This window comes from Uranotaenia lowii, chromosome 2, assembly GCF_029784155.1.
Source record: "Uranotaenia lowii strain MFRU-FL chromosome 2, ASM2978415v1, whole genome shotgun sequence".
NCBI classification, from domain to species: domain Eukaryota; kingdom Metazoa; phylum Arthropoda; class Insecta; order Diptera; family Culicidae; genus Uranotaenia; species Uranotaenia lowii.
In genome coordinates, this window is record NC_073692.1 from 353,031,583 (window position 1) to 353,057,596 (window position 26,014).

The window sequence follows — 26,014 nt, forward strand, 5'->3', positions numbered from 1 at the left end:
CTGAAATTCTCGAGATCAACGACGGAGGCATTTCATCCGGCCTTACACCTTTTGATGGATCGAGAGTTTTGGGTACTCTTTATAACATCCTGCTTAGTAAAAAGCGGTTGTGAAAATACAACTTCATAGTTGGGCAGCGTACTCGATCTCCAATCTAGGTAAGATAGATTTTTTCTCATCGGGCTTTCATTTTCCGGGTTCTTAGTACTACATTACGACTTCTACGTAGCTCAGGATTTCACCAAGAGAGTTTGAATGGTTTGCGACGGTGTCATCGTCTAGGAGGGGTGCTCCATATCAAAATAAGATAGTTTAGAAGAGACTGGATAAATGCATAGTAAAACTTTAAAAGAACATGTTGGGGCACTAAATTTCTTAATTTCCACAAAACACCGCAAAGAAGAAAAGTAACATTCGTTGATGCAGCACAATGAAAAATAGCTGTATCATTAGCAAATAATCGAGCTGTGCTTGGTAAATTACAAAGATCGTTCGTTTACATACAAAAGGAAAAGTAACGGACCAATGTTGCTTCCTTGGGGTACACCAATATCAATGTTTCTTAACACGCTTCTTGTTTTTTCGATCGCTACGAATTGTTTCCTTTCCGATAAATAACTGGGAAGGATGTCGTTAGCATCCGTATTCATTAAATTTGGACAATAAAATGTCGTGGTTTAGTGTGTCGAAGGCTATTTAAGGTCCAAAAATAAAGCACCAACGATATTCTTAGAATCAATTTTTGAAATTATAGAATCAACTAATTCTGTGATAGCAATTAGCGTATTCGATCCAGGTTTGAAACCGTACTGCAATTTATACAGTATATTTTCCTGATTTTGAAAAATTGCAAAAAAACACTTATCTAAGGTTGAAATTGGACGGTAGTTATTTGAATCATGCGGATCACCTGCCTTAAAAATGGTAATAACTTTTGTAACTTTTAGACAAACCGGATAAGCTCCTGTCTCTAAGATGAGATTAAAATATTGCATGAGTATACTTGAGAAAGTTTCGTTGTTATTTTTTAAAGCATCTACAGGAAATCCAACAGGTCCTCGACTCTTTTTATTTTTAAGAGATAGAATTACTAGTAGCACCTCGTCTACACTAGCTGGACGTAAAAAGATTGTATTTTGTACACTGTTAATATGCGACAAAGGATCATTTCCGGGATCAGATGGGATTTCATCAGCTAGTTTTTTCATCGGAAAGATTTATTGGAGTGGTGATTTTATTTTTACCAAATAGTGTATTTAAGTTTCTCCAGAGCTTGGGATGTGGAGTTTTATTTTGCATTTTTGTTTTTTAAAGTTTAGTTTTTTTGTTTATATGATTCAACATTTCCTTGAATTGGACATTATCGGGATGTCTTTTACAACGTTTCAAATGGTTATTCATGATTCTAATAAGTGTCCAAAGGTCTAATGACATCCATGGACAATAATTGCCTTTTAGTTTTACCTTTTTATTGAGTGTGTTAGTAGACATTGAGAGAAAACGGTTGTTTCCGTCAACAGTTCTGCTACACGATTGATGTCACAGTTCCCGAAGTCTAAGTTGTGTCCCTGAGTGTGAACTGCGGTTAAGGCTGCACGGATTCTTGAACTACAAAGTCAATTTTTCCATACCAAGGCATACAGACGTTGTTATGGAAGAATGACGCTGGATTCCCTTGAAAAAAAGGGTTTTTGCTACGGGCCCATGTGAAATCCTATAGCCACAAAAATTGGCACAGTTGTTACTGAGCCCAAAAGGTACCAAAAACCGGTCGATACTTTTTTTTAGAGATGTACCGAATAGTGGTATTCGGCGAACGGCCGAATACCGAATATTGACCTTTTCAACTATTCGGCCAAACGAATATTCGGCCGAATATTCGGTCGAATATTCTATTGAATTTTCAATGAAAAAAACCTTAAGCGATTATTTCAATGCTTTCTATTTCTTCCATATTAATGCCCCTCATGTTTTTTAGTCGATTACTTTCAACCACATGATATGATCAGATGATGTTTTACAAGATATTTTTTTACGTAGGGGTCTTTCTGATTTTTAAAATGTCACCGATAACTGAAAAGACATCAGATGACTAGTCGCTTCTAGGGCGTGTATCACCAAAGAGATTGCATTCCTGTGAAATCTGGAACAGGTGCCAAGCTATTTTAAATTGCTTCTCTGCTCTTGCTCTTCTTTGAGTTTTTTATATGATTTAGCAAAAAATCTGAATAAACCCGAGCAAAACTCGGGAAGTATAACACAATATATGGATATCCCGTCCAGTTAGACTTATCTGGATTCTTTACTGGATGTATGGGCAAGCCCGAATATATTCTGAAAATCTGGAATAAACTATAACCAAAGTATAAAACGATACCGTTTAGCATTCTCCTGTTCGATCTACTGTGAAAGATACGCGGATACACCTTAGATTTTTTGCTGAAACCATAAGTTTTTAATAATTGTGTAGCTTTTACAATATTTCTTTTGTATAATTTATAAATGATCAAAAATTATTTGGAAAATTTACAAGTCTGGTAGAAGATATTCGGCCGAATACTTAGCTCAACTATTCGGTGAGCCGAATATTCGGCCTAACGGTTTTTCGGCGATATTCGGCGCCGAATATTCGGCCGACCGAATATTCGGTACATCTCTACTTTTTTTAATCAAATTTTTATCAGTCTAATGGACATTCAGTTTTGCACGAAATTTACATTTCCGAAACACTGACTAATTACTCTCTGGAGCCACGAAGATATCGTTCATTTCAAATTTATCCTCCTGTGGGATCTTGTGTATGACTTGAATGTAGACTTTCAAGCTGCTTCCACTCTCGGATGACCATACACTTTTTTAAAATGCTCATAAATTTTCAAACCAACTCATTTACACATAGGTAGGTACCTAAGTCCTATCCTACCAACTTAAATCCGAGTGATCTAATGTTTAAATTTTCCAATTTTAAATTTATCTAAGCAGGTTACTTGATCTGTCAACATTTCAAAATCAGTTGTTTACCGTGTGTTTTTCTTCTTCTGGATTTTGAACCATTCCCCCAAATATCGTAAATGGAAAATTGTTCCAACCTCCAACAAACCAAATTTGACAGTACTTATCAGCCTCAATTGGTGCTAAATCAGAACGATCTGTCGATGATGATTGCCGAAAGTGCTTCTCCAGCTGCAAGTTCAACTCGGCGAGAAGAAACCTGTTCCAAAGCTCGTCCCAAACTGAACGAACCACTCGATCGTACCCAGCTGAGATCCCTTCTGGATCGATCCGGTATCGATCAACGGATTAACTACGCGATTGATGAAACAATAAGATCTGCCCAAACCCCATCGGAAATTTCCATGAACAGGCTGTTTGATTCCTGCATGTCTACCGTTATCCTGATAGCGAGTGGAGACATGAACGTCTCAAATGAACATCTGACCTACAGTGAAGGTTTCCTGAGAAGCGTTCGAGATCGATATGGAAATCACCCACCTAATGTAACCAAATTGTTGCGGATCATTCGAAATATTCGACAGGAAAGAACTAACAAGGATGGTACGGACAGTATTGGGGGAGACGTGTTTCAGGAAACCTTCAACGATAATATTCCGGAAAATATAACTCTGACCAAGATTCCTGCACCGACAGCAAATGGAACGATACATTAGCATTGAAAATGACGAAAAACAAAGCATCAAACAGGACGTAAACAAGACGAAAAAAGCACAAACTGTCACAATTCACCTTTTTGTAGGTGACTGAAACTTTGTTTTAAGAAAATTTACAAAAGCATTCGAATACAATGCAATCAATGGTGGTTGGTAATTTGTGTGGGTTAGCGCGTTTGACGTTTGAAACGGTTCAACAGGTTTTAGACTCATACCTCGACCGACGATGGCATGTACTGGAGACCGCTGAGTTTTGTCTAAAGTATACAATGTGGTTAGTGTAAATGTTTCTGTTGTTAAATTTAAATTGTAAGTTGTAGATATCTATACATTTCGAATTTACAGCACCGACTATTCCCGAAGTTAATTTTGGACAAATTTTGGGTTTTGTTGTTGTTGGCGAAACATGACATTATCGAGGCAGTAGAGAAGAAAATGGAAGAAGAAAAAAGAATGGGGAACCAAAACAGATCAAAACGAATTCCAGAAAAGTAAAACTCAAACTCTTCTACTCTGTACAACTGTGGGTGAATCGGAAAACAACCAATTCCAAATTTACCATGATGTTTTGCTCGATGATGCCGGGATCGTCGCAGACGGATTCCACGAAGAACAGCTTGTAGCCCATTTTGTGCACGATGATCTCCCGAATCATACGCCGGCGATCCCGCGTGGAGTTGGTGGCGTCGAATACCTGGAAATAGGAAGGAGATTGTTAGATGTTTTTCTTGCTACTTCGTGTATATATTTAATAATAATTTATTTTTGATTCTCCTTTAAGACTGACTTTCATTGATTATGGAAAAAAAACCTCAATACTATACCTACATATTCAAATTCGACAAAAAAAAATCTTATCGCAAATTAATGAGATAAGGCATCAGGGTCAAAAAAGAGACTTTTAAGTTATTTTCTTGGACAAAATGTGCCAAAACCGTTAACTAACTTCTGCTTAATTTAGCGACCTATATTTTACCCAAATTGCTTAAAGATTGTATTATGTTTCTGATTGAAAGGAAAGAATTCGAACTACCAAGGTATAAAATCAGACCCACATATTATTTGAAAGACTCTTTTCATCCGATGGCGACCGTTAATATTGTTAACGATAAAGAGTTTTAAGGTGAGGTTTTCGGGGAGAAGCTCACAGCGACCGGTGTTGATCAATTGTTCTTTATGCTACCAGGCTCATCAGCTGTATCAATTAAAGAGGGACAGTTGACTTCGGTCTGATGATCAAACATTTTTCCCTTTCTAGAATTTTTTATTTTATTTTATTTGAGACACTTTACCATCTCTGCGGCATTCGTGTCTTGATTATTTAATTTTTACAGAGTTTTGTAGATATTACATTCTTTAAGGAATTCTAAAAGTGAATGTTCTTGTGATTCTTCGTTTCTTAAGATTTCGTAGACTGTTCCCCTTATACTGTGTTTATCACGTGCTGCTTTCTAGAATGATATCGTCGAAAGTTAACGATATTACCTTTTTCGGACTGATATGCAAGCATATGCCCTTGGGAGCCTGCCAACATTGCCCCAAATGAGGATTCTTCCCTCCGATTAGCTGCAGCAGTAATATAGTATTTAAGAAAAAAGTGGCTCCAGAGAGTAAAAGCAGCTAGCTAATAATCATAGCAGCTTTGCCTACTAGCGACACGCAGAGGTGCAAATGAACGTTCAGCGCAAACGTCGTCGAGAAAAAGTCGCAAGCTGATTATTTCTAGAAAAGGTTAAGATCAGCTACGACGCCTTACTTGTGGTTGAAAAAAATGAACGCATCGCAACGACGCTGTGGCACGATTGGTTCAAATGACTGCATCTCTTAAGTTCATTCCGATGCTTTGCGAACAGTTCGCCTACTGATTTTAAGGCGACGTCAACCAAAGGATCCGTTCGTTTCAATTTATCGGGGATAAGTTCAAACAACCTTATCGAGATAGGGTCGTTTGAACATTCAATTGTATGTTCACTTTTGAACGTTCAATTGAATGTTCGTCTGATGCGTTCGGCAGCCTAAGGCAAGGAGCCGAGCCGTGTTAGGAGGATGGGATGGATTATTGATATGGTGCATGGCTTGCGTGTGGTTTTCGGTCGTCGCTGGACGATAGAGGGTGTCGGGTGTCTTGTAGCGCGCGGATGACTAGGTAAAGAGAATTAGGCGCAGTTACAGTTTCATTTAACGGTCCAATTTTACTGAATAAATGCAAACCGCCCAACTACGGTTGGGCTTGTAAGGCTTGTAAGAGATTGTTTATTCTTTTTCATTCCATGTCAGAACTGAAGCAAACCATCAATATTCGCTAAATTTAATTTCAGGATCAGTATTCATGAATGTAAAAAGTTTGAAAAATCTGTTTTCAGATTTTAGATTTTAGATTTCAGATTCAGATTCAGATTTCAGATTCAGATTTCAGATTCAGATTTCAGATTCAGATTTCAGATTCAGATTTCAGATTCAGATTTCAGATTCAGATTTCAGATTCAGATTTCAGATTCAGATTTCAGATTCAGATTTCAGATTCAGATTTCAGATTCAGATTTCAGATTCAGATTTCAGATTCAGATTTCAGATTCAGATTTCAGATTCAGATTTCAGATTCAGATTTCAGATTCAGATTTCAGATTCAGATTTCAGATTCAGATTTCAGATTCAGATTTCAGATTCAGATTTCAGATTCAGATTTCAGATTCAGATTTCAGATTCAGATTTCAGATTCAGATTTCAGATTCAGATTTCAGATTCAGATTTCAGATTCAGATTTCAGATTCAGATTTCAGATTCAGATTTCAGATTCAGATTTCAGATTCAGATTTCAGATTCAGATTTCAGATTCAGATTTCAGATTCAGATTTCAGATTCAGATTTCAGATTCAGATTTGAGATTCAGATTTCAGATTCAGTTTTCAGATTCAGATTTGAGATTCAGATTTCAGATTCAGATTTCAGATTCAGATTTCAGATTCAGATTTCAGATTTAGATTTCAGATTCAGATTACAGATTCAGATTTCAGATTCAGATTTCAGATTCAGATTTCAGATTCAGATTTCAGATTCAGATTTCAGATTCAGATTTCAGATTCAGATTTCAGATTCAGATTTCAGATTCAGATTTCAGATTCAGATTTCAGATTTAGATTTCAGATTCAGATCTCAGATTCAGATTTCAGATTCAGATTTCAGATTTCAGATTTCAGATTTCAGATTTCAGATTTCAGATTTCAGATTCAGATTTCAGATTTCAGATTCAGATTCAGATTCAGATTTCAGATTCAGATTTCAGATTGGAAATGGACTACCGCTCATTATGAGTTGATGTTTAACATACACTGTATCAAAAAATTGTCCGAACAGCACGTATGTACCTTGAGATCCAAACAATCAAAAAGTGCAGTTTTTCAGTCAATAAAAATACTACAATTACATCATTCGCTGCAGAAACTAATCCTTTTTGTAGATCAGTATTAAAAATGTTTATGAATTAAACCTTAAAAATAATCAAATTCATTTTGTATAGAAAGTCCCAAAAACGATGTTGAAAAATTGTCCGTACACTGAGGCCTTTGTCAAATATAAGTCAAGTAAACAGTTATGTGTCAGTCTGTCAAACGCAGAAACGCAAATTGAATCTCAGCAAAGACAATTTCCAGTGGTATGAGCGATTAATACGGTAAAATGAACTTTATTTAGCATAAATCAGTAGATTTCAACAATTTGTGGATTAAATTAACACGAAAATGTCTGCTCTCCACAAAAAAAACCCTTTGACATCCGAAAGCTGATTGTTGACTTGAAGAATGACGACAAAAGCTTGTCCGAAATTTATTTATTTACTTGTCTTCGAATTACGCATAGATTAGCAAAACGGCCATGATCGTCGGTTCAGTATGTCCTTCAGAACTTTAAGAAGACTAACTCCCTGGAGACTAATCGTATAAACCAGGGTGAGCAACCTTCTGAACTAACGGGCCAATCTAAATTTCGGGCATTCTAAAATTATATGTATTCTGAATCTGAAATCTGAATCTGAAAACTGAATCTGAAATCTGAATCTGAAATCTTAAATCTGAATCTGAAATCTGAAATCTGAATCTGAAATCTGAATCTGAAATCTGAATCTGAAATCTCAATCTGAAATCTGAATCTGAAATCTCAATCTGAAATCTGAAATCTGAATCTGAAATCTGAATCTGAAATCTGAATCTGAAATCTGAATCTGAAATCTGAATCTGAAATCTGAATCTGAAATCTGAATCTGAAATCTGAATCTGAAATCTGAATCTGAAATCTGAATCTGAAATCTGAATCTGAAATCTGAATCTGAAATCTGAATCTGAAATCTGAATCTGAAATCTGAATCTGAAATCTGAATCTGAAATCTGAATCTGAAATCTGAATCTGAAATCTGAATCTGAAATCTGAATCTGAAATCTGAATCTGAATCTGAAATCTGAATCTGAAATCTGAATCTGAAATCTGTATCTGAAATCTGTATCTGAAATCTGAATCTGAAATCTGAATCTGAAATCTGAATCTGAAATCTGAATCTGAAATCTGAATCTGAAATCTGAATCTGAAATCTGAATCTGAAATCTGAAATCTGAATCTGAAATCTGAAATCTGAATCTGAATCTGAAATCTGAAATCTGAAATCTGAATCTGAAATCTGAATCTGAAATCTGAATCTGAAATCTGAATCTCAAATCTAAATCTGAAATCTGAATCTGAAATCTGAATCTGAATCTGAAATCTAAATCTGAAATCTGAATCTGAAATCTGAATCTGAAATCTGAATCTGAAATCTGAATCTCAAATCTGAATCTGAAATCTGAATCTGAAATCTAAATCTGAAATCTGAATCTGAATCTGAAATCTAAAATCTAAAATCTGAAAACAGATTTTTCAAACTTTTTACATTCATGAATACTGATCCTGAAATTAAATTTAGCGAATATTGATGGTTTGCTTCAGTTCTGACATGGAATGAAAAAGAATAAACAATAGGGTGGCCCAAAATTGTACTATGTCTGGGATGTTGGGGGCTCAAGCTTCAAATGATAGCTTAGGGTGTAAGAAACAATATTTTATATGGCGGCGACTCAGAAAAATGATGTTTAGAGGTCGCACTGGTTCGATTTTTGAAAAAAGGCCATTTTTTCGAAATTTTGTCCTAATAACATTTTCAGATTTTGAAAAAGTATCAAACATGTGTCTCTAATATTTTTTAAATTTTCTTTATAATGTAAGTTTTAAACTTGAAATTTATTTGGACTATTTTGGACTCTCAATTTGTATGTATGATTTTTTTAATTACACAATACTGTGAATTTTTGTAAAAAAAATAATAAAAATTAACAAAAAAGTGTACTTTGGATTAAGATTTTTAATCAATATTGAATTCAAAAAAGATGCGCGACGTTAAAATGTGTAACTTTGCAGAAGAAAGTGTATAGCTATGACTTGTCGTTTCAAAGTAATTCAAGTTTCACTGTGGAAAAAAGTCACAATTTTCAAATTTTTGCTAAGAATTGTTCTATATTATGATGTTGTTGAGTTTTGAGCAATCTAAGAACCAAATAAACTTCTGATATCAAACTTTTTCATCCTTTTATCGATCCTTCAATCAGCAGAAACAACCATGACTAGTTTCTAGATTTTTATTTTAAATTTTTTTAGTGGTTGTAGCCATAACACATTCACCAAACCGTAACCCAAGTATGGGTAACACGACCTTCAATCAATAAAAAATCTAGAAACTTGGAATGGTTCTTTCTGGTGATTGAAGGATCGATAAAAGGATGGAGTTTATTTGGTTCTTTGATTGCTCGAAACTCATAAACATCATAATATAGAGCAATTCTTAGCAAAAATTTGAAAATTGTGACTTTTTTCCACAGTGAAACTTGAATTACTTTGAAACGACAAGTCATAGCTGTACACTTTCTTCTGCAAAGTTGCACATTTTAACGTCGCGCATCTTTTAAATTCAATATTGATTAAAAATCTTAATCCAAAATACACTTTTTTGTTAATTTTTATTATTTTTTTTACAAAAATTCACAGTATTGCGTAATTAAAAAATCATACATACAAATTGAGAGTCCAAAATAGTCCCAATAAATTTTTAGTTTAAAACTTATATTATAAAGAAAATTTAAAAAATATTAGAGACACATGTTTGATACTTTTTCAAGATCTGAAAATGTTATTAGGACAAAATTTCGAAAAAATGGCCTTTTTTCAAAAATCGAACCAGTGCGACCTCTAAACATCATTTTTCAGAGTCGCCGCCATATAAAATATTGTTTCTTACACCCTAAGCTATCATTTGAAGCTTGAGCCCCCAACATCCCAGACATAGTACAATTTTGGGCCACCCTAATAAACAATCTCTTACAAGCCTTACAAGCCCAACCGTAGTTGGGCGGTTTGCATTTATTCAGTAAAATTGGACCGTTAAATGAAACTGTAACTGCGCCTCATTCTCTTTACCTAGTCATCCGCGCGCTACAAGACACCCGACACCCTCTATCGTCCAGCGACGACCGAAAACCACACGCAAGCCATGCACCATATCAATAATCCATCCCATCCTCCTAACACGGCTCGGCTCCTTGCCTTAGGCTGCCGAACGCATCAGACGAACATTCAATTGAACGTTCAAAAGTGAACATACAATTGAATGTTCAAACGACCCTATCTCGATAAGGTTGTTTGAACTTATCCCCGATAAATTGAAACGAACGGATCCTTTGGTTGACGTCGCCTTAAAATCAGTAGGCGAACTGTTCGCAAAGCATCGGAATGAACTTAAGAGATGCAGTCATTTGAACCAATCGTGCCACAGCGTCGTTGCGATGCGTTCATTTGCAATCAAAAGTCGGCGTGCTATGTTCGCAAGCCGACGCTTCCGAAGATGAAGTTAGTTTGATGTGGTCGGGAAAAAGTCAAACGCTGCATACAAAATGATGCGATGCTTTGCACCTCTGGCGACACGTCGCGACGTTGAGAATCATAACGACGCATAGCGAGTTTCCTAGGAAACTTGAAGCACGCGATTGATGGCCTAAGGAAAATCAACAGAAAATAACGTAAACAATGTTTGTGTACTATATGGAAATCGCCTACTGGACTGCGAAAAGAATAACAAACCTTCGAATGACAGGAATCACGCTAATAAAAAGCGTCACTAGTAAAACTGTCGCTATTCGGTTTGGTGCTATACACATAATATATCTTTCAGAGTACCATTTTTGACCACACTGACCAATTGTGATGTTTAAACACTAAGCTGTTTTTAATCCCTCAATTTGATCATTCAAAGCAAAGACTTCGACAGACCTCTAGAAATTGTGAACTTGCACACAATTCGGAAAGTACAAAGACAAGTTTCGAAAATAATATCTTCCCTTGTATCGCATCTATATTTTTACATCGTTTTTATGCTCTACGTTTCTTAGATTGTCTACTACGATACATTTCTTAGTGTAATTTTTTTACATCTTAACGGTGTAATTTGTTGAATCAAAACAGAGTGATATTAGGTAGCATTTGCGACTCAAGTTATGTGCACGTTTTTGATGTAATATAGCAACACTTTTTTTGCTGTGCAAGGTATCGGCTTTTGGAATCCAAAGAAGGGCCATTCAACCATTTCGTCGCCTCATCAGCCACATTCTGTTTCGTTGGCACCCAGCGCCACCCAGGCCTGGTGTGTTCGAGTATTTCTCCAATCCGGAATGCCACAAACTGACGGAACTTTCGGAAAATAGCAACGGGGTAGTCTAACTTGCGCGATGTTCTTGAAAACGTTTATCTACCTTTTCCAGGCTACTTCTACATCTGTTGGGACCACCTCATCCCACTCAATGGCCTTTCTCCACAAAGTCTGAAGGATTAATTTATCTTGAATATGGAAGTGTGCCATGAATTCCAAAGGGTCGAACATGTTCCCGACAAATTTCAGGATACTTCTCTTTATGAGTGGCTTTTTACCGGTTGCCAGCTGAATAAGGTCTTCACGAAGTGCCACTGTGTAGCAAAATTCGTCGGATTTTGGAAACCACGTCATACCTAGCACTCTCTCGTAATCCAGTTCCTTTTCTTCTGCAAACTGCTTGTTTTCGCTTTGAACGCCTTCTCCGATCTGCTGCAGCTCGAGCTCGACCAATTCTTCAACGCTATCTCTACAGGCTGCGTAGTCATCCATGTAATGGCTGTTTCCTATGGCATCTACAGCTTCCGGGAATTGCTGCTCCAATCTCTTCGCCTTGACGTTTTTGATGTATTGCGCTGAACTGGGAGAACACGTCGCGCCGAACGTCGCCACGTCCATCACCTTCACCTCAGATTTATCCTCTTCTTTGGCTTTTTCGGATTGATTACGACACCTAATGGAAGGTACCACCCCCTATCGGGGTGTGTTTCCAACTCCTGCTTCGTAGCCTTGTGGGCATAGCCCTTCCGTAGATACTCAGCAATTTGCATAATCACATTCGCCTTCATGTCCGATTTTTCTAAGCAATGGCCAAAGGCCATGTCGTAGGTGGGCGGGAGCTTCACTTTGTCGTACTTCCACAATAACACTGTTTTGGAGTGACCATCATCTGACTGCATCGTGGTCTCTTCCAAAATACCCACTTCTCGATCAATAAAGTTTCCTTTAATAATAAGATCCACCACTTTTGTACATCAACTTCACATCTCTAAACTAATTATTTTAAGAATTTTTTTTTTTATTTCTCTTCCAGGTGGAAAAATCACTTTTTTCTTTCAAGATTTTGATAGATCATCAAAAAATATATAAATATTATCAAGACATCAAATGTCTATCGTTAACCGTTTGTCCGTGTCATATTCGACTAATCAAAGCATTCGTATAAAATTAAAAATCTATCTAAGCAGTCATTGACTAAAACCACTCAACACTGAAGGAAGCACTGTTGATTTTTCTCTAAGTTTACCGAACAAGCAGCACAGCGAACCAACAGCAGATCTCGGTAACAAATCCCCAGCAGAAATAATGTTCGGAAGGTCAATCCGAACTTTTTCGTCGATTCTTATATCAACCGCTTAAAGCATTCTAGCAACGCAGACTGAACAGCAAACCGAATAGAATGTTGCAGTCTCAAGGCAGTTCGCTCCTGGTGATCCAGTGTATGTCCAGGTTCATCAAGGTAATGCATGGCAGTGGCAGGCCGCCACGGTCATCGAACGAATTGGAAGAGTCAACTACAACGTTCTCCTTCAAGATCGTCAACGACTCATTCGCTTACACATCAATCAACTGAAGCATCGTGCGACCAAAACTGTTCCCGAACCAGGTGCAAACCAAGACCCGAGTCCATTATCAGTGTTTGTCAACGGATTTGGTCTTGAGGTGCCAACTCGAGCCGTTCCATCTGTAGTACCAAATCCACTACCCAACGGAGACGTGGACACTGACAGTTCAGAGTACTATTCGGATGACAGCAGTCAACACGACGATCCACCTCAGCCAGATCCAGTGCAAGTTCCGGTTGCAACTCTTGCGAGGGAACGACGACAAACCGGTTGCCATCGAGGTTCGAGCCGTATTGGATGACTTAAAGGAGGAGATGTCATATTCGACCAATCGAAGCAATCGTTTAAAATTAAAAATCTATCCAAGCAGTCATTGAAGACATATCAGTCCGCAAATAATTTTGATCACATTTTGGGTGCATTTATCCCTGTGTGCGGTGGTCATATACAACAGCTTTTCTTTGTGAATTAGGTTCTGTTGTTGGAGCATGAATATTTACAAAAGCTTTATCTCGATCCTTTCTATCTGCCCTCGCAGGTCTACATGAAATATTCTTCGTGGAAGTAACTTTACTGGCGGCTTTAACTAAGATGAAGAGATAATCATTAAACACGACCAGATCTGGCTCATCTACCCGGTTTAAAAACAGTGTCCAATCGAGTTGAAGTTTGAAGTTGAATTGGGCAAATTCTCTATCAGCCCCTGCAGCAGGGTAGGATTCGCCAGATGCGTGTGTAGTTGTGCCGACTTCATGTGTCCTTAATTCTGAACTATCACGCCGAACTGGGGCACTTCCTGCCACCTTCGCTTGCATCTGCGTACTCGGATGATCTTTCAACCATTGTTGAACCACGTTTCGGGAACTATGATAGCTTCGTCCTCCAGCTACTGCTTCTTCCACCAAAAGGGCATACTTTTTGCCGATGAAATCCTGATGGACCTTCTCTTTTTCAGCTAGATTGTTTCGACTTTACATCTGCTCTTCTTCTAGCTTTGGCATTTTCAAAATGATCTGGCATGCTGTCGATTTGCAGGATTTACCGGACTGTCATGAAGGGCGATTTTGTGATGTTAGCCGACAGGCCTAGCACGACCAAGGGCAATCCTTAACCGACGAATCGACTCCCACACAGAAGAAATGCCATCAGCCGTGACATATATCACAGGCTACCATTCTTTGCTAGTGATCCGGTTTCGAGCACTCTGTTAAACTGTGTTTCTTCCATGGTTTTATCCTGGTCGTCCATGGTGTAATTAGTGGCCATATGAATCGCGGATGCTCCGATCCGGATAAAAATTTTAAAAAGTTTTTTGTCGCGGTGGAATGAAACGCCACTTCTGGATAGCTGAACAATTTATTGTTGCTTTTAAGCTGTAGATTTTTAGGAAAGTTAAAATTAAAAGAGTTAATCCAACAAAGTATAAGATTGTAACTCACAATTTCAGTGACGTTGTTCCTTGCTTTTAACGCACAACGTTAGAATTCCAGATCGTTCATGAACCTTGTTCTAACAACATACTCTAAATTGTAGAACAATTTCAGCGAATACTATACTGTACAAGGTTGGTGGTACCGTATGCCATATTCTCGATTTAGTCGTTTTGGTTTTGCTACTGCGGAACTCATGGAGTTTGTTTACTGACAAACCACTGATCAGCTAAGCAAATATTCTTGTTTTTAAACAAACTCATTGAGCGCCCCGCGCACTTCTCGCCTACTTACTGTGAAAGTCGGAGAACCTTGTGTTTCTAAAAATTCTTCATACTGTATAGTTTGATTTGATCAAATATAGGAGATTTTCCCGACTAACTCAGTACCAAGCTCAGCGTCTCCAATTTTCACATTTACAACAGAAAAAACTTTCAAATGAAAGGCCAAAGCATACTACTGTAAGTTTGCTGATGATAATTTCAGTTGAAATTCGTCGGTGTTTCGAATGATGATGACGTTAATGATTTTCAAAGTGCACCTGATGATTTTCAAATGAAAATCGAGATCTTCAATTTCAAACGAAAATGGAAATTGTTGTTTTTATATGATTTTTTAATCTAGTTTTTTGTGATTATAAACTATTTTAAAAACGAACTAAGCCAAAAACCCTACATTCATTCAATATGTATATTAATTTTTAATTTAAGTAAGAGTAATTGATTTTATGGCAACAAAAAAATTTAGTATTAAAAATATTTTTTAAAAATTTTGACAGCTTGATTCTGTAAAAAACGTTGTAATTTTATGAAGAGATTAACCACCGTAATTTTTGTTTGTTACTTTGATTTATCGGCCTAGCGGTGAAAAGTGATGTCCTATTTTAGTAGGGACATCTAAAGATTATGAAATTTTTTTTTTTTATATAGATGGATAGAAGGTTAGAAGAAATGAAAGATGGTGAAAATGAGCGGGTAGAATTTGTCTAGAAGCATTACCATCACATACCAAATTTTTGTTCCTCACGAGCCTACTACTATGAAGTGGTAGATACAGATAGAGTTGCATCTACCACCACACATTAGTAGGCTTAGCGTGGTCCGCCCCACAAGCGAGAACTTGTAGTGCGGACGAACCGTCCGCACTACAAGTTCTCGCTTGTGGGGCGGACCACGCTAAGCCTACTAATGTGTGGTGGTAGATGCAACTCTATCTGTATCTACCACTTCATAGTAGTAGGCTCGTGAGGAACAAAAATTTGGTATGTGATGGTAATGCTTCTAGACAAATTCTACCCGCTCATTTTCACCATCTTTCATTTCTTCTAACCTTCTATCCATCTATATAAAAAAAAAAAAAAATTTCATAATCTTTAGATGTCCCTACTAAAAAAGGACATCACTTTTCACCGCTAGGCCGATAAATCAAAGTAACAAACGTTGTAATAATTTGTATTTTTAGACTAATAATCTACTTATTTGAAGATTTTCAACAAGGCATGAAAATGAAAGCGATGATTTTCAATCGAAAAAAGTTTCTTTTATTTGACTGTTACCGGACCGGTCTGAATGTTTTGTTTACTAACTTTCATAGCAACCTGAAACTTATAAGTTTTCTTTTGGTCTCGAAAAAAGTTATTCGATTGTGAACTTCTAAAGCAGTCTAGATTCAAATGATTGAATGAAAATTGGAGACTATGATCAAGCTTCTCTAACGTACCGTAAACTGGGGGAACTTTGATCAGCGGGGTAACTTTGATCAACATGAAATTTTTGCAGATAATCATCATTAACAAAGTATAAATTTAAAATATCTGAAAACTGTTTACAACGTTTGGAAGCCTGTAAATTGAGTTACAAATAAGCTAAATTTGGTTTGTTTAAAAAGATTTTTTAAATTACTAAAATTATAATTTTAAAATCATAAAATATTTGGTTTTTTGAAGGCTCACAAACAAACATCTCTCCTGATCAAATTTAAGCATTTGGGAGCTAATGGGCTGTTTAATGTGAAAGTTCAACTTCTTTCTTAGTTTAGTTTTGGTATAAATGTTGTTTTTATGGTCATTTGATGATAATTTTTGGATATTGATAAATAAACGGTCATTCTCCATGAAAAAGCCCGTATAGAAAACATGGCTCAAAACCCTATCATATGGTTAAGTTTGAAGAAAAAAAGAACATGGGAACAGTACGAGGACTTAGGGAATTGCATGAAGGTAAAATTTCATTTGTTTTTGAGGCCAAAAAATATTGAAAAATGTTCATAAATTTTGCCCCTAAATGTATGCAGCAACATTGTCCATCTTTCGAGTATATTTGTTTTTGAAAGAAAACGTTGAAAAATTCAATTGAGTCCTGTAACCGTCCATATTTGTACGTTCACTCGTTTATTTGAAATTTCTCAATTTTCTTAAAATTATTATTCATAAATATAAGGTGAAATCACACTTCTACCGAGTAAGATAGTTAGGGTAGTTTTAAGAATAAAAAGCAAACCAACAAACTAAAAATGCAATCAAAAATCCACTAAATAAAACAAATAAAATAAAATCAAAGTCCAAATATAGAAAAAGAAAAGAGTAGGTTGCGGCACAACGTCTTTTTTCAAATTCAAAAACACAGTACACTGCTAGGTTTGTAGACAGCAGCAACAACATCACACTCTCCACAAACACCAGCGAACTAACACCAAAAGTGGTATAATATTGCCATATGGTAAAAGTTCGTCAAAAATACTGAAAAACGGAGTTGGAAAAAAGGAGACTTCCGCTGATCTTCCACTTCGTTTCGGACCAGCAAAGAAGCAACACTTACGTTCCAAAAAGTGTTTTGTTCGGAAATCGTAAGCTTAAATCAAACGTTGTTCCGGGAGTGCCTAGTTTTTGTAGTGGCCTCGTTAACAAAAAGCTGGTGCTTAATCCTATGGTAGCGTAAAATATCTACCAGGAAAAGCACGAATCCGAGCTCCGGTCCAGAAGAAGGCTGAGGTGGAACACCTCATTTTCGGAAATCCCGAAAGAGCGTCCAACAACATACGCTCTAGCATACCTCGTGGTTGGAAGTTCCGACAAAGAGCGACACAACAACATCCGCTCAGACGGCCCCGCAGTCAGACGCACCGGAAGCCGGTGTGGGATCCCCCATTGGTGGCCGAACCGTGAAATCCAGGCTCCATCAAATCGAATCCAAAGTTCCGACGGCCTCGTGGTTTCGGAGTCCGACTGAAGGATCCGGTCCTGGATCCGAGCGAACCCAAGCAGACCCCAAACCCTTCGATCGGTACCTCGGGTGTTCCAAGCAGACGGTCATCGGCAGCGGCGGGCCCAGACACTGACACCACACACTTAAAATCGTAAGTCCAATTGTAAAATCTTAGCTAGGGACGTTAGGGCATGTTAGGGATTGATGTGCCGAATAAAAATCATAAAATTCGGTAACTAAGTGTGATTTCTACCTCCTCTTATCACTTTCTTAATTACGGCAAGCTTGAGCCGACCCTGGGAATCTTGGGGAATCTCTTGTGACTGAGCGGGCGTAACGAAAGGAGAGTTACAGTCCTAACAAAAAATTACTGATATCGATGTTTTAAGTCTTCTGTGCTTAATGCCATCACAAAACAATAAATTTGAAGATGTTGAGATACGTAAAAACCATAGTGATCAAAGTTACCCCGATACTCGAAATCTGGTTTTGTAACAAACATTTTATTATAACCACCAATGTCGTTTGAAATAACTGCAATCCATGATCATGTTTAATACTCCTCACCTCAGTAAGGGTTTCAAAGCTTTTAGGTATTACGAAAAAGCAACCCCCTTCCAAAATATTAAAAAATGAATGAAAAAAGTGATCAAAGTTCCCTCAGTTTACGGTATATTTCTAGAAAGGTGGATTTTAATAAAGTCTACACTGCTAGTTTAAAGAGAGATAACGGCTGAGCGTTGTGTCGCAACACCTGGTGCTAGGTTCATTGTACTCGAATCGTTCGTTCTCATCTTCAGAAACACCACCATCGATACCGTTTTTGACAAAAACATTGATATAGCTTGCTTTGTTTCAAAAATAACATGGATAACAGCATTTTACAGCTTTTTCACCGACATAAAGTTCCTCAACTCGGGAATAAAAAAGAGCTTTAGGTGCTTGCTCTCATATAGAGCAAGCACCTAAAGATCTTAAAAACATTTTTGCATGGTAAAATATTCAAAATGTATAAATTTCTACCACTTTTTCCCAACACCAGTGAACTTGCTCTAAGAAAAACCAGTAAGATCTGTCAAAAGTTGGGTAAAATTTTAGCTGCATCCTGCTGCACTAAAGCAAAACCAGCACCCAAATTTGACAGCGCTTCCATTTCCTTTTACCACGATTTTTTTTCGAGGATCTTGGCAACAATTGTTTGCCCGTTCTTAGCACCCTTGATAACGACGGGATTTTTTCAAACGGTTAGATTCGTAAAAAAAGCCATCGCAGTTGATCAGCTGGTCACTCTGAATCCAGTTTAAAGATGAGCCTGACATTTTAAGGGGCCAAGTATCTGTTGCAAAAACAAACGATGGCGTTAGGTGCTCTTACGTTTCAAATTTTTGTTGTAATTTTGAAATATTTACCCCCATTAAATTAGGTTTTGATTACTTTTTAACAAGCGCAGGGAGATGTTGCACTCAACACTTACCGCCACTTCACCGCCATTCTCCAACCACAGGCAGACGTCCTCGAGCGCCATTTCGGCGCAGTGCTGCCGGATTGCCATCGCTTTCTCATTATCGGGCCGGAAAAACTCGTGACTCCGATAAGCATCCGTAGCATGCCGCCGGTATTCGCCCAGGTTGAACACCTTGGTGTTGATACCGATCCAGTTCAGGTACCGCGACAGCTTCTTGGAAATGTACGTTTTACCGCGGGCTGGCAACCCTACCATCGCGATGACATGTGGACTGTTTACGTAGTTTGCACGTTCACCTGAGTGGTTTGTTGTTTTGATACGGTTGGAGAGAGAGAAGAAAAATTGAGAAAGCGTGAGTTTATTTTTGGTCGGTGAGAGAACGTTCAAAGCTGTGTGAGTTTTACTGGGGAGAGAGGAATGTGTTTTTTTATCGATTTAACTTTTTTTTTGTTTATTCGGTGTCATTGAGATAGGATGTATATTGGTCGTAAGAAAAGTAATAATCGCATGCAGCTGATTAATGAGTTTCAATAAAGCCGGATCTGGTGATAACACACGAGAATAGATCGATTAGACGAACCCGGATCAAAACAGCCGTACCATTACCGAATGTTTCCTTGTTGAGAAATTTCCACCCGAGCGACTTCATGGTGTCATTATTTTTATCTTCACCAGCTTCAGCCGCCATTGTAGTATGTTGTCTTGTCGAATGTTTTTCTTCTCGACACGCAAACACTGACCCGCACTTTTTTTTCGCGTTGATAGGATATTTTAGAATTTCTTGAATGCGTAATAAACGTTTGATTATTAGCGAACGATAATTTGCTATTCACGAGGCAGCGCTAATTAATCAGCTCGCTAAAGAGCAAAAGGCCTAACAGTAGTTTTAAGGTGATATACAATGAGCTGTTAGGAAGCTTTTAAGAGGTGAAGATGTGGGCTGACGTTCGTGGCCTTATTCGACCCACAAAATGCTCCTCACTCGTAGGTATATATGTAAGTAGGTATACGTAATCACTGTTCGATGTACGAATTTAATGCTTTATTGACTATTTATGGCAGTACACCGGGGCACAGGAATAACAATATTTAACATTCGCTTATCAGCATCAAGCTGAAATTGCCAACTTTAAAAGGTACACAATTCTCGGCAGTGAAAAGTGCAGTTATAAAACTCAACACTATCTGCGACACACGATTTTCACCCAATGAACACGATTTCGACACGATTCTCTGAACTGTTCTGGTCCCGAATTTAGAGCACTTTTCCAGAGCAGCAGATAATTCGAGAACCCAAAAAATGAAAACACGATATAAATAATCAAATTGTCTATCTTCTTCCCAATGCAAATTGGTGAAGAGGAACCAGTTTTTGGTTGGAAATTTTGTGCGAAAGAACCCGAATTCGCTCCTTGCTAGCGCCGTTGCCAAAGAGAGAATGACGGATTGGAGCTGAACTGAAACTGTGGATTGTCAGTGCCAGTGATGTGCTGGTATCGCGTCACATCGCTAGTCAGAGTAAAGTTTCTGTACCGAACGAAACTGAGACCGGTTGTTGGAGCAGTGGCGAAAGTTTTAACCTTTTAAAGACCAGTACTGGTTTACTGTAGGTAGGTATCTGTAAGGCCCCGCCAGGCGTTCAAACGTCTGTAAGTTAGTACATTTAAAGTTTTATTGTTTTTTTTTACAGGCCAGATACTGTAAACAGAGGAATTTTGTCCACTTTTTGTATTTATTTCGATTTGTTAATATTTTAGGGAGGGCTGCATTTTGTGTAAAACCTGAACATTTTAAAACACTATCTGTGGTATGGTATGAAGTATAAAGCATGATTAGGTATTAGGATCTCCCAAAATTGCATGATGTCTTGTAGAGATGTATCGAATAGTGGTATTCGGCGAACGGCCGAATACCGAATATTGACCTTTTCAACTATTCGGCCAAACGAATATTCGGTTGAACATTCTGTAGAGTTTTTGATAGAAATACGGAACCAATAAGTTCATTTTCCTTTTATTTCTTCCATCCTTATGTCCCTCATGTTTTTGAGTCGATTATTTTTAACCAGATGTATAATACATCAGTTATTCTTTAAGTAAAGCTCTGTTGGATTTTAAAAATATCACCAACAGTTTAAAGGACATCAGATGACTTGTCACTTCTAAGACGTTTATCATCAAAAAGATTGGGTTCCAGGGAAATCTGAGACAAAACATTTCAAAACAGGTGCCAAGCTATTTTGAAATTGCTCTTTTGACATCGAATTTTAGCACGATGTCTTCAATATAGTTGCCAAAAAGAACGATGGTGTTTTGCTTCAATACCATCGTCCTGGTCGATTTTTTTGAAAAATTTTTAATATAAAGGAAAAATGTGAACATAATCTAGGTATAGTTCTGTAAAAGAGGAAAACGAAAGAAAATTACTTAAAATTTAAAATTTGCATCAAATAACAGCAGCAGTGTTCAAATCGTATCTAAGGATTAAACAAAAATAATGTCTATTTATAAATAAATCAAATCAAAAAATCGTTTTGAACGCTAAATCTCAAAGCAATTTGAGTAAGTATTATTTGCTTTGGAAATTAATCTGAATAAACCCAAGTAAGTTCCGGAGTTTTAAAAAAAATTCTGGGATGGCCAGATATAGACTTTCTTTATGGGATTTATGGGCAAGCTTGGATATAATAAGAAAATCTGGAACAAACAATAATCAAAGTATAGACACTGGTATAAAGCTATCTACAGTGAAATATATAGGAAACATTTAGATCAGGCATGTCAAACTCGTTTAGGTGTGCGGGCCGCATTAAAAATTTTCAATGACGTAGAGGGCCGCAGCCAAAATCAGATAAATCGGTACATTCAGCCCTAGTTTTTTTTTTTGCAGTATTATTTTACATAAAAATCAGTGGTGTTTTTTTTTGACAATTTAAGACGGGGCTACGCGGGCCGCATTGACCTAGGCCGCGGGCCGCATGCGGCCCGCGAACCCCCAGTTTAACATGCCTGATTTAGGTCATGGGTGGCCACTAACTTCATAAACTGTAAGAAATAAATACTTTTCTATTATAGTGTCTTTAAAAAAAATTCATTTCTTAAAATTTCAGAAAAAGAAGAGTACGCGCATTTCTCAATCGAAAAAGAGAACATGTACTCTGAAAAGAGTACGTATGGTTACCCTAGTCCAGAGCATTGATTTCGACTTAAAATTTAGAGGATAAAATTTATACTTCAAGCTGCTTTGAAATTTTAATATTTTCAATGTATAGCCATAAAGACATAAACGACAATAATCAAAACAAAAAAAAGGTTATTTGAAAAAAATGTATCGCTTTTTGGATTTCAACAAAAACATTTTCCTGTTTCACTGATCATACTGACAGGACACTTAGAACCAAAATTCGATCATTTTCTGGCTTATTTTTTTCGTCAAATTTAGCAGGTTTGCAATATCGACGCTAGGTGGCGAACATACAATTTTTCCGATGCAAATGCTCTGTAGGAAAATTCAGCCGGATTTTATCGTCTGAATTGCCTATTTTTTTCGAAAGTTGGATGGCACTTTCTAACTGGGATAGCATTTCTTCAAATCGATCATTGCGCACTCTGAAATCGATATTGCGTACTGTTGGAAAAATTATCCAACAAACGAAATCGAGTGTCCAGTCAGTATGGTCAGTGGTACGAGTATGTCCACATAGACATGACTCAAACCCTTACCCCCTCTCCATGAAAAAGCGTGAAAAATGCAAACCTCTAACCCAATCTAAGTTTTCACGTGAATTTTCGCAGCCAGATTGACCGTAGCCAGGGCCAGATGGCTCGAACCACTTTTCCTATCAATTTCCATTATGTACAGATCAAGAGCTTTCTATTCATGTATCGCAAGTTAAAATCTGAAAATCTGATTTTAACTGTCGCGACATTCATTATTAATAACATTTCATTGAGATTCCAATGAACAAGTCACAGTAACAGTCACAGAATAAATGTTCATGTGATTTCGCTCAGTGCTAGAAAAAAAAAAGAAGAGCGAAAAAAATGAACTAAGGGAATGCGAATTCTTTCTAAATACGAGCAAAAGAGAGAGATGGAGAGAAAACCCGAACGTCGGAAAGATCATTCTGAAAACTATTCTCTACGCGAACGGTCGTTGTTTCGTTTATCGAGGAGGTGTTATCAGTTAACCAAAAGTGTAATTTAATTGGAAAGAAAATAGTGTAGTGTAAGGCGGAAAATGAGTGACATTCACGACAGAAATGGCGCGGTCGATGCTCCGACCACACTGAACAAAATCGGGCTATAAACAGTATTGGGAATTCTAGTATTTTTGCACTACTAGAAAATCCAATACTTTTTATTAATGAGCGCAAAATTTTGCGCGTATAGTTAAGTGTCCTGATAAATTTTATAGGAATTTCCAATGAAAGATATTCAATAGTAATTTGATAGAAATGATTATTCTAGACATTGAAATGAAAGTAATCCGTTCTTCTTTCGAATTTAAATAGATTTGTAATGAAAAATGAAACATCTGGGGCTTATTTGCAGCATTATAATATTTTATTAATTACTTCCAACATCAATTCCACTCTGTTTCATTGTGGCCCACTTAAGAAATCTCCGCCGCCTGTGGTTCTTTCCGTTTTGGGAGAAGAAATGCTAATTACGCGGCCGCGGCTGGTTCACTTTTGTGGTGAGGATGAAAAGGAAGATGCTGCTGCGTTGATGGTACCGGAAAGCAGGTAGTGCTGCGATGGAACGCTTCCGGCAAATGTCCGATGTTGGATATGCTGCTGTTGCCTCTGGTGATGATGTTGGCGTAGGCGGTACAATCGGTGGTGACTGAATGGTGTCTGGTTGTAATCGTCGCTGAGGAAATAGCAGACTGGTAGTGTTTTCTTCCGCCAGAGTGATGTTTACTGCTGCTGCTGTTGATAAAATGGTGCTGGTTGTGCTGTCCCAGTGTTCATCCTGTTTGAAGATTCTGCTCCGGTGTTTGTCCGGCCGGATAGTGGAGTTTTCCCTTGCATATGCCGTACTTTGTCAAGCTGCGGATGGTAGAAAAACAAAAATGAAAATTTTCGTTTAACAAAAAGTTTTCTTTACTTACCTTCATCGCTTGAGTTGTTTACGGCCTCGGGGCTTTTATTTTTTATTTGTGTTATGGCTATTTATTGGTTTCCTGACCAAACAAAAAAAAAGACTATCTGGACAAATATTCAGGACTTAAATCCATCACAAGTGCTTGAGTTTAAATGACGCTCTAGCTGTTGCTGATGATAGACACTAATTTGTGCTTTCCAAGCAGGCTCCCAAGTGTGAGCCTGCTGTTAAGGAACTTACAAAACGATCGAGTCGGCGCGAAGTGTTCGTAAATTTTTTAGATTGCAAAATATAAATACTATTGTTAAATAAACATGTGAAAATTAATGGATTTTCTAATATATTTGATTAGGATTATTAGGGTCATGATATTCATTAGATTTTCCTATACTTTTTAGTATATTTTTCCTCAACAAAATACACTTGTAGAATTTATTGGATTTTCCAATAACTTGTACAGGATAAATCATTACTTTGTATTTGAGCGATTAACTTTAAAAATTACTGAAATGACCCAGTAAATTTTATTTCCAGATTTGGTTCAGTGCAGTAAGTTTGAAAGAAACATTTTATTTTCCCCTTTCAGGTTCGAGGATAGGTTTTCAGTTTCAAACCTACAAAAATAACAAGATGGCGGCTATACCGCAGCAACGAGTACAAGAGTACCGTGTACGTAGAAGAACGGATAGTGAAATCGATAAGATGGCGTCGATTTTACACCGTTGAGAAAAAAAATTACGGCTAGGTTCCAAACTCAGATTTTGGAGAACCTGAAGCTGATGTCAAAAAAAAAAAGGTTAAATAAAGATGCTTGGTTCCAAATTAGAAATTTGGAGAACCTGAAGCACAAAGAAAAAAGAAGAGGTGGCTAGGTTCCAAACAATGATTTGGAGAACCTGAAGCTGCTTGAAAAATTAAATAAAATTGAAAAATACAACATGGTGGCAAATTTGTTGAAAAAAAATATCAAGCTTGGTTCCAAACTAGGAATTTGGAGAGCCAGAAGCAAAATTACGGCTAGGTTCCAAACTCGTTTGGAGAACCTAAAGCTGACGTCAATCAAAATAAAAATCTTTAAATAAAGGCGCTTCAATTCAAATTAGAAATTTGACTAACCTAAAGCACAAATAAATATATATATATATATATATATATATATATATATATATATATATATATATATATATATATATATATATATATATATATATATATATATATATATATATATATATATATATATATATATATATATATATATATATATATATATATTTATTTATATATATATATATATTTATATATATATATATATATATATATATATTTATATATATATATATATATATATTTATATATATATATATATATATATATTTATATATATATATATATATATATATTTATATATATATATATATATATATATATATATATATATATATATATATATATATATATATATATATATATATATATATATATATATATATATATATATATATATATAAAACAAAGTAGCTAGGTTTCAAACAATGATTTGAAAAAAAACCTGAAGCAATAAATAAAATAAATAAAAAAATAAATTTAATAGAATCGTTGTAAAGATTTAGAAAAGTAATTGTTGAATTGTTGAATTTAATTTTCAGAAAACAAAAGCAACAAAAATAAATTGGATCAAGCGTTGAAGATCTGGACCAAGCGAATTCAAAAGCGGCTAGACTTGAAAACGAATTGGAAAAGGCTCTTGAAACCATCCAATCCCTTCAAACCAGGCTTTTTAAGCCAAGGGAAACCGGTGTTGACTCTTCTGAAATAAACAGTGTGGAATTTGGAGGCGATTTGGGCCCAAGTAGTA

General features: G+C 36.7%; 2 protein-coding genes across 6 annotated transcripts in view; one reads left to right on the top strand and one right to left on the bottom strand.

The window, feature by feature from the left end:
* LOC129749707 (6-phosphofructo-2-kinase/fructose-2,6-bisphosphatase) overlaps window positions 1–26,014 on the bottom strand; it is a 140,940-nt gene that overhangs the window by 24,640 nt on the left and 90,286 nt on the right. For 3 of the 5 annotated variants that reach the window (XM_055744760.1, XM_055744759.1, XM_055744763.1), the window contains exons 2-3: window positions 19,058–19,344; window positions 4,228–4,362 (exon numbers count right to left, since the gene is read on the bottom strand). In XM_055744760.1, the coding sequence (XP_055600735.1) occupies window positions 4,228–4,362; window positions 19,058–19,344 (422 nt within the window). Of the gene's footprint in view, window positions 1–4,227; window positions 4,363–19,057; window positions 19,345–19,648; window positions 20,496–26,014 lie in introns of those variants that run through there. The other 2 variants (XM_055744762.1, XM_055744761.1) reach the window with 2 other exon arrangements.
* On the top strand, window positions 2,902–4,374 carry LOC129749709 (uncharacterized). The gene is made up of 2 exons (XM_055744765.1): window positions 2,902–3,942; window positions 4,014–4,374. Exon 1 carries the CDS (start codon window positions 3,072–3,074, stop codon window positions 3,666–3,668), a length of 597 nt encoding a protein of 198 aa, XP_055600740.1. The 5' UTR covers window positions 2,902–3,071; the 3' UTR covers window positions 3,669–3,942; window positions 4,014–4,374.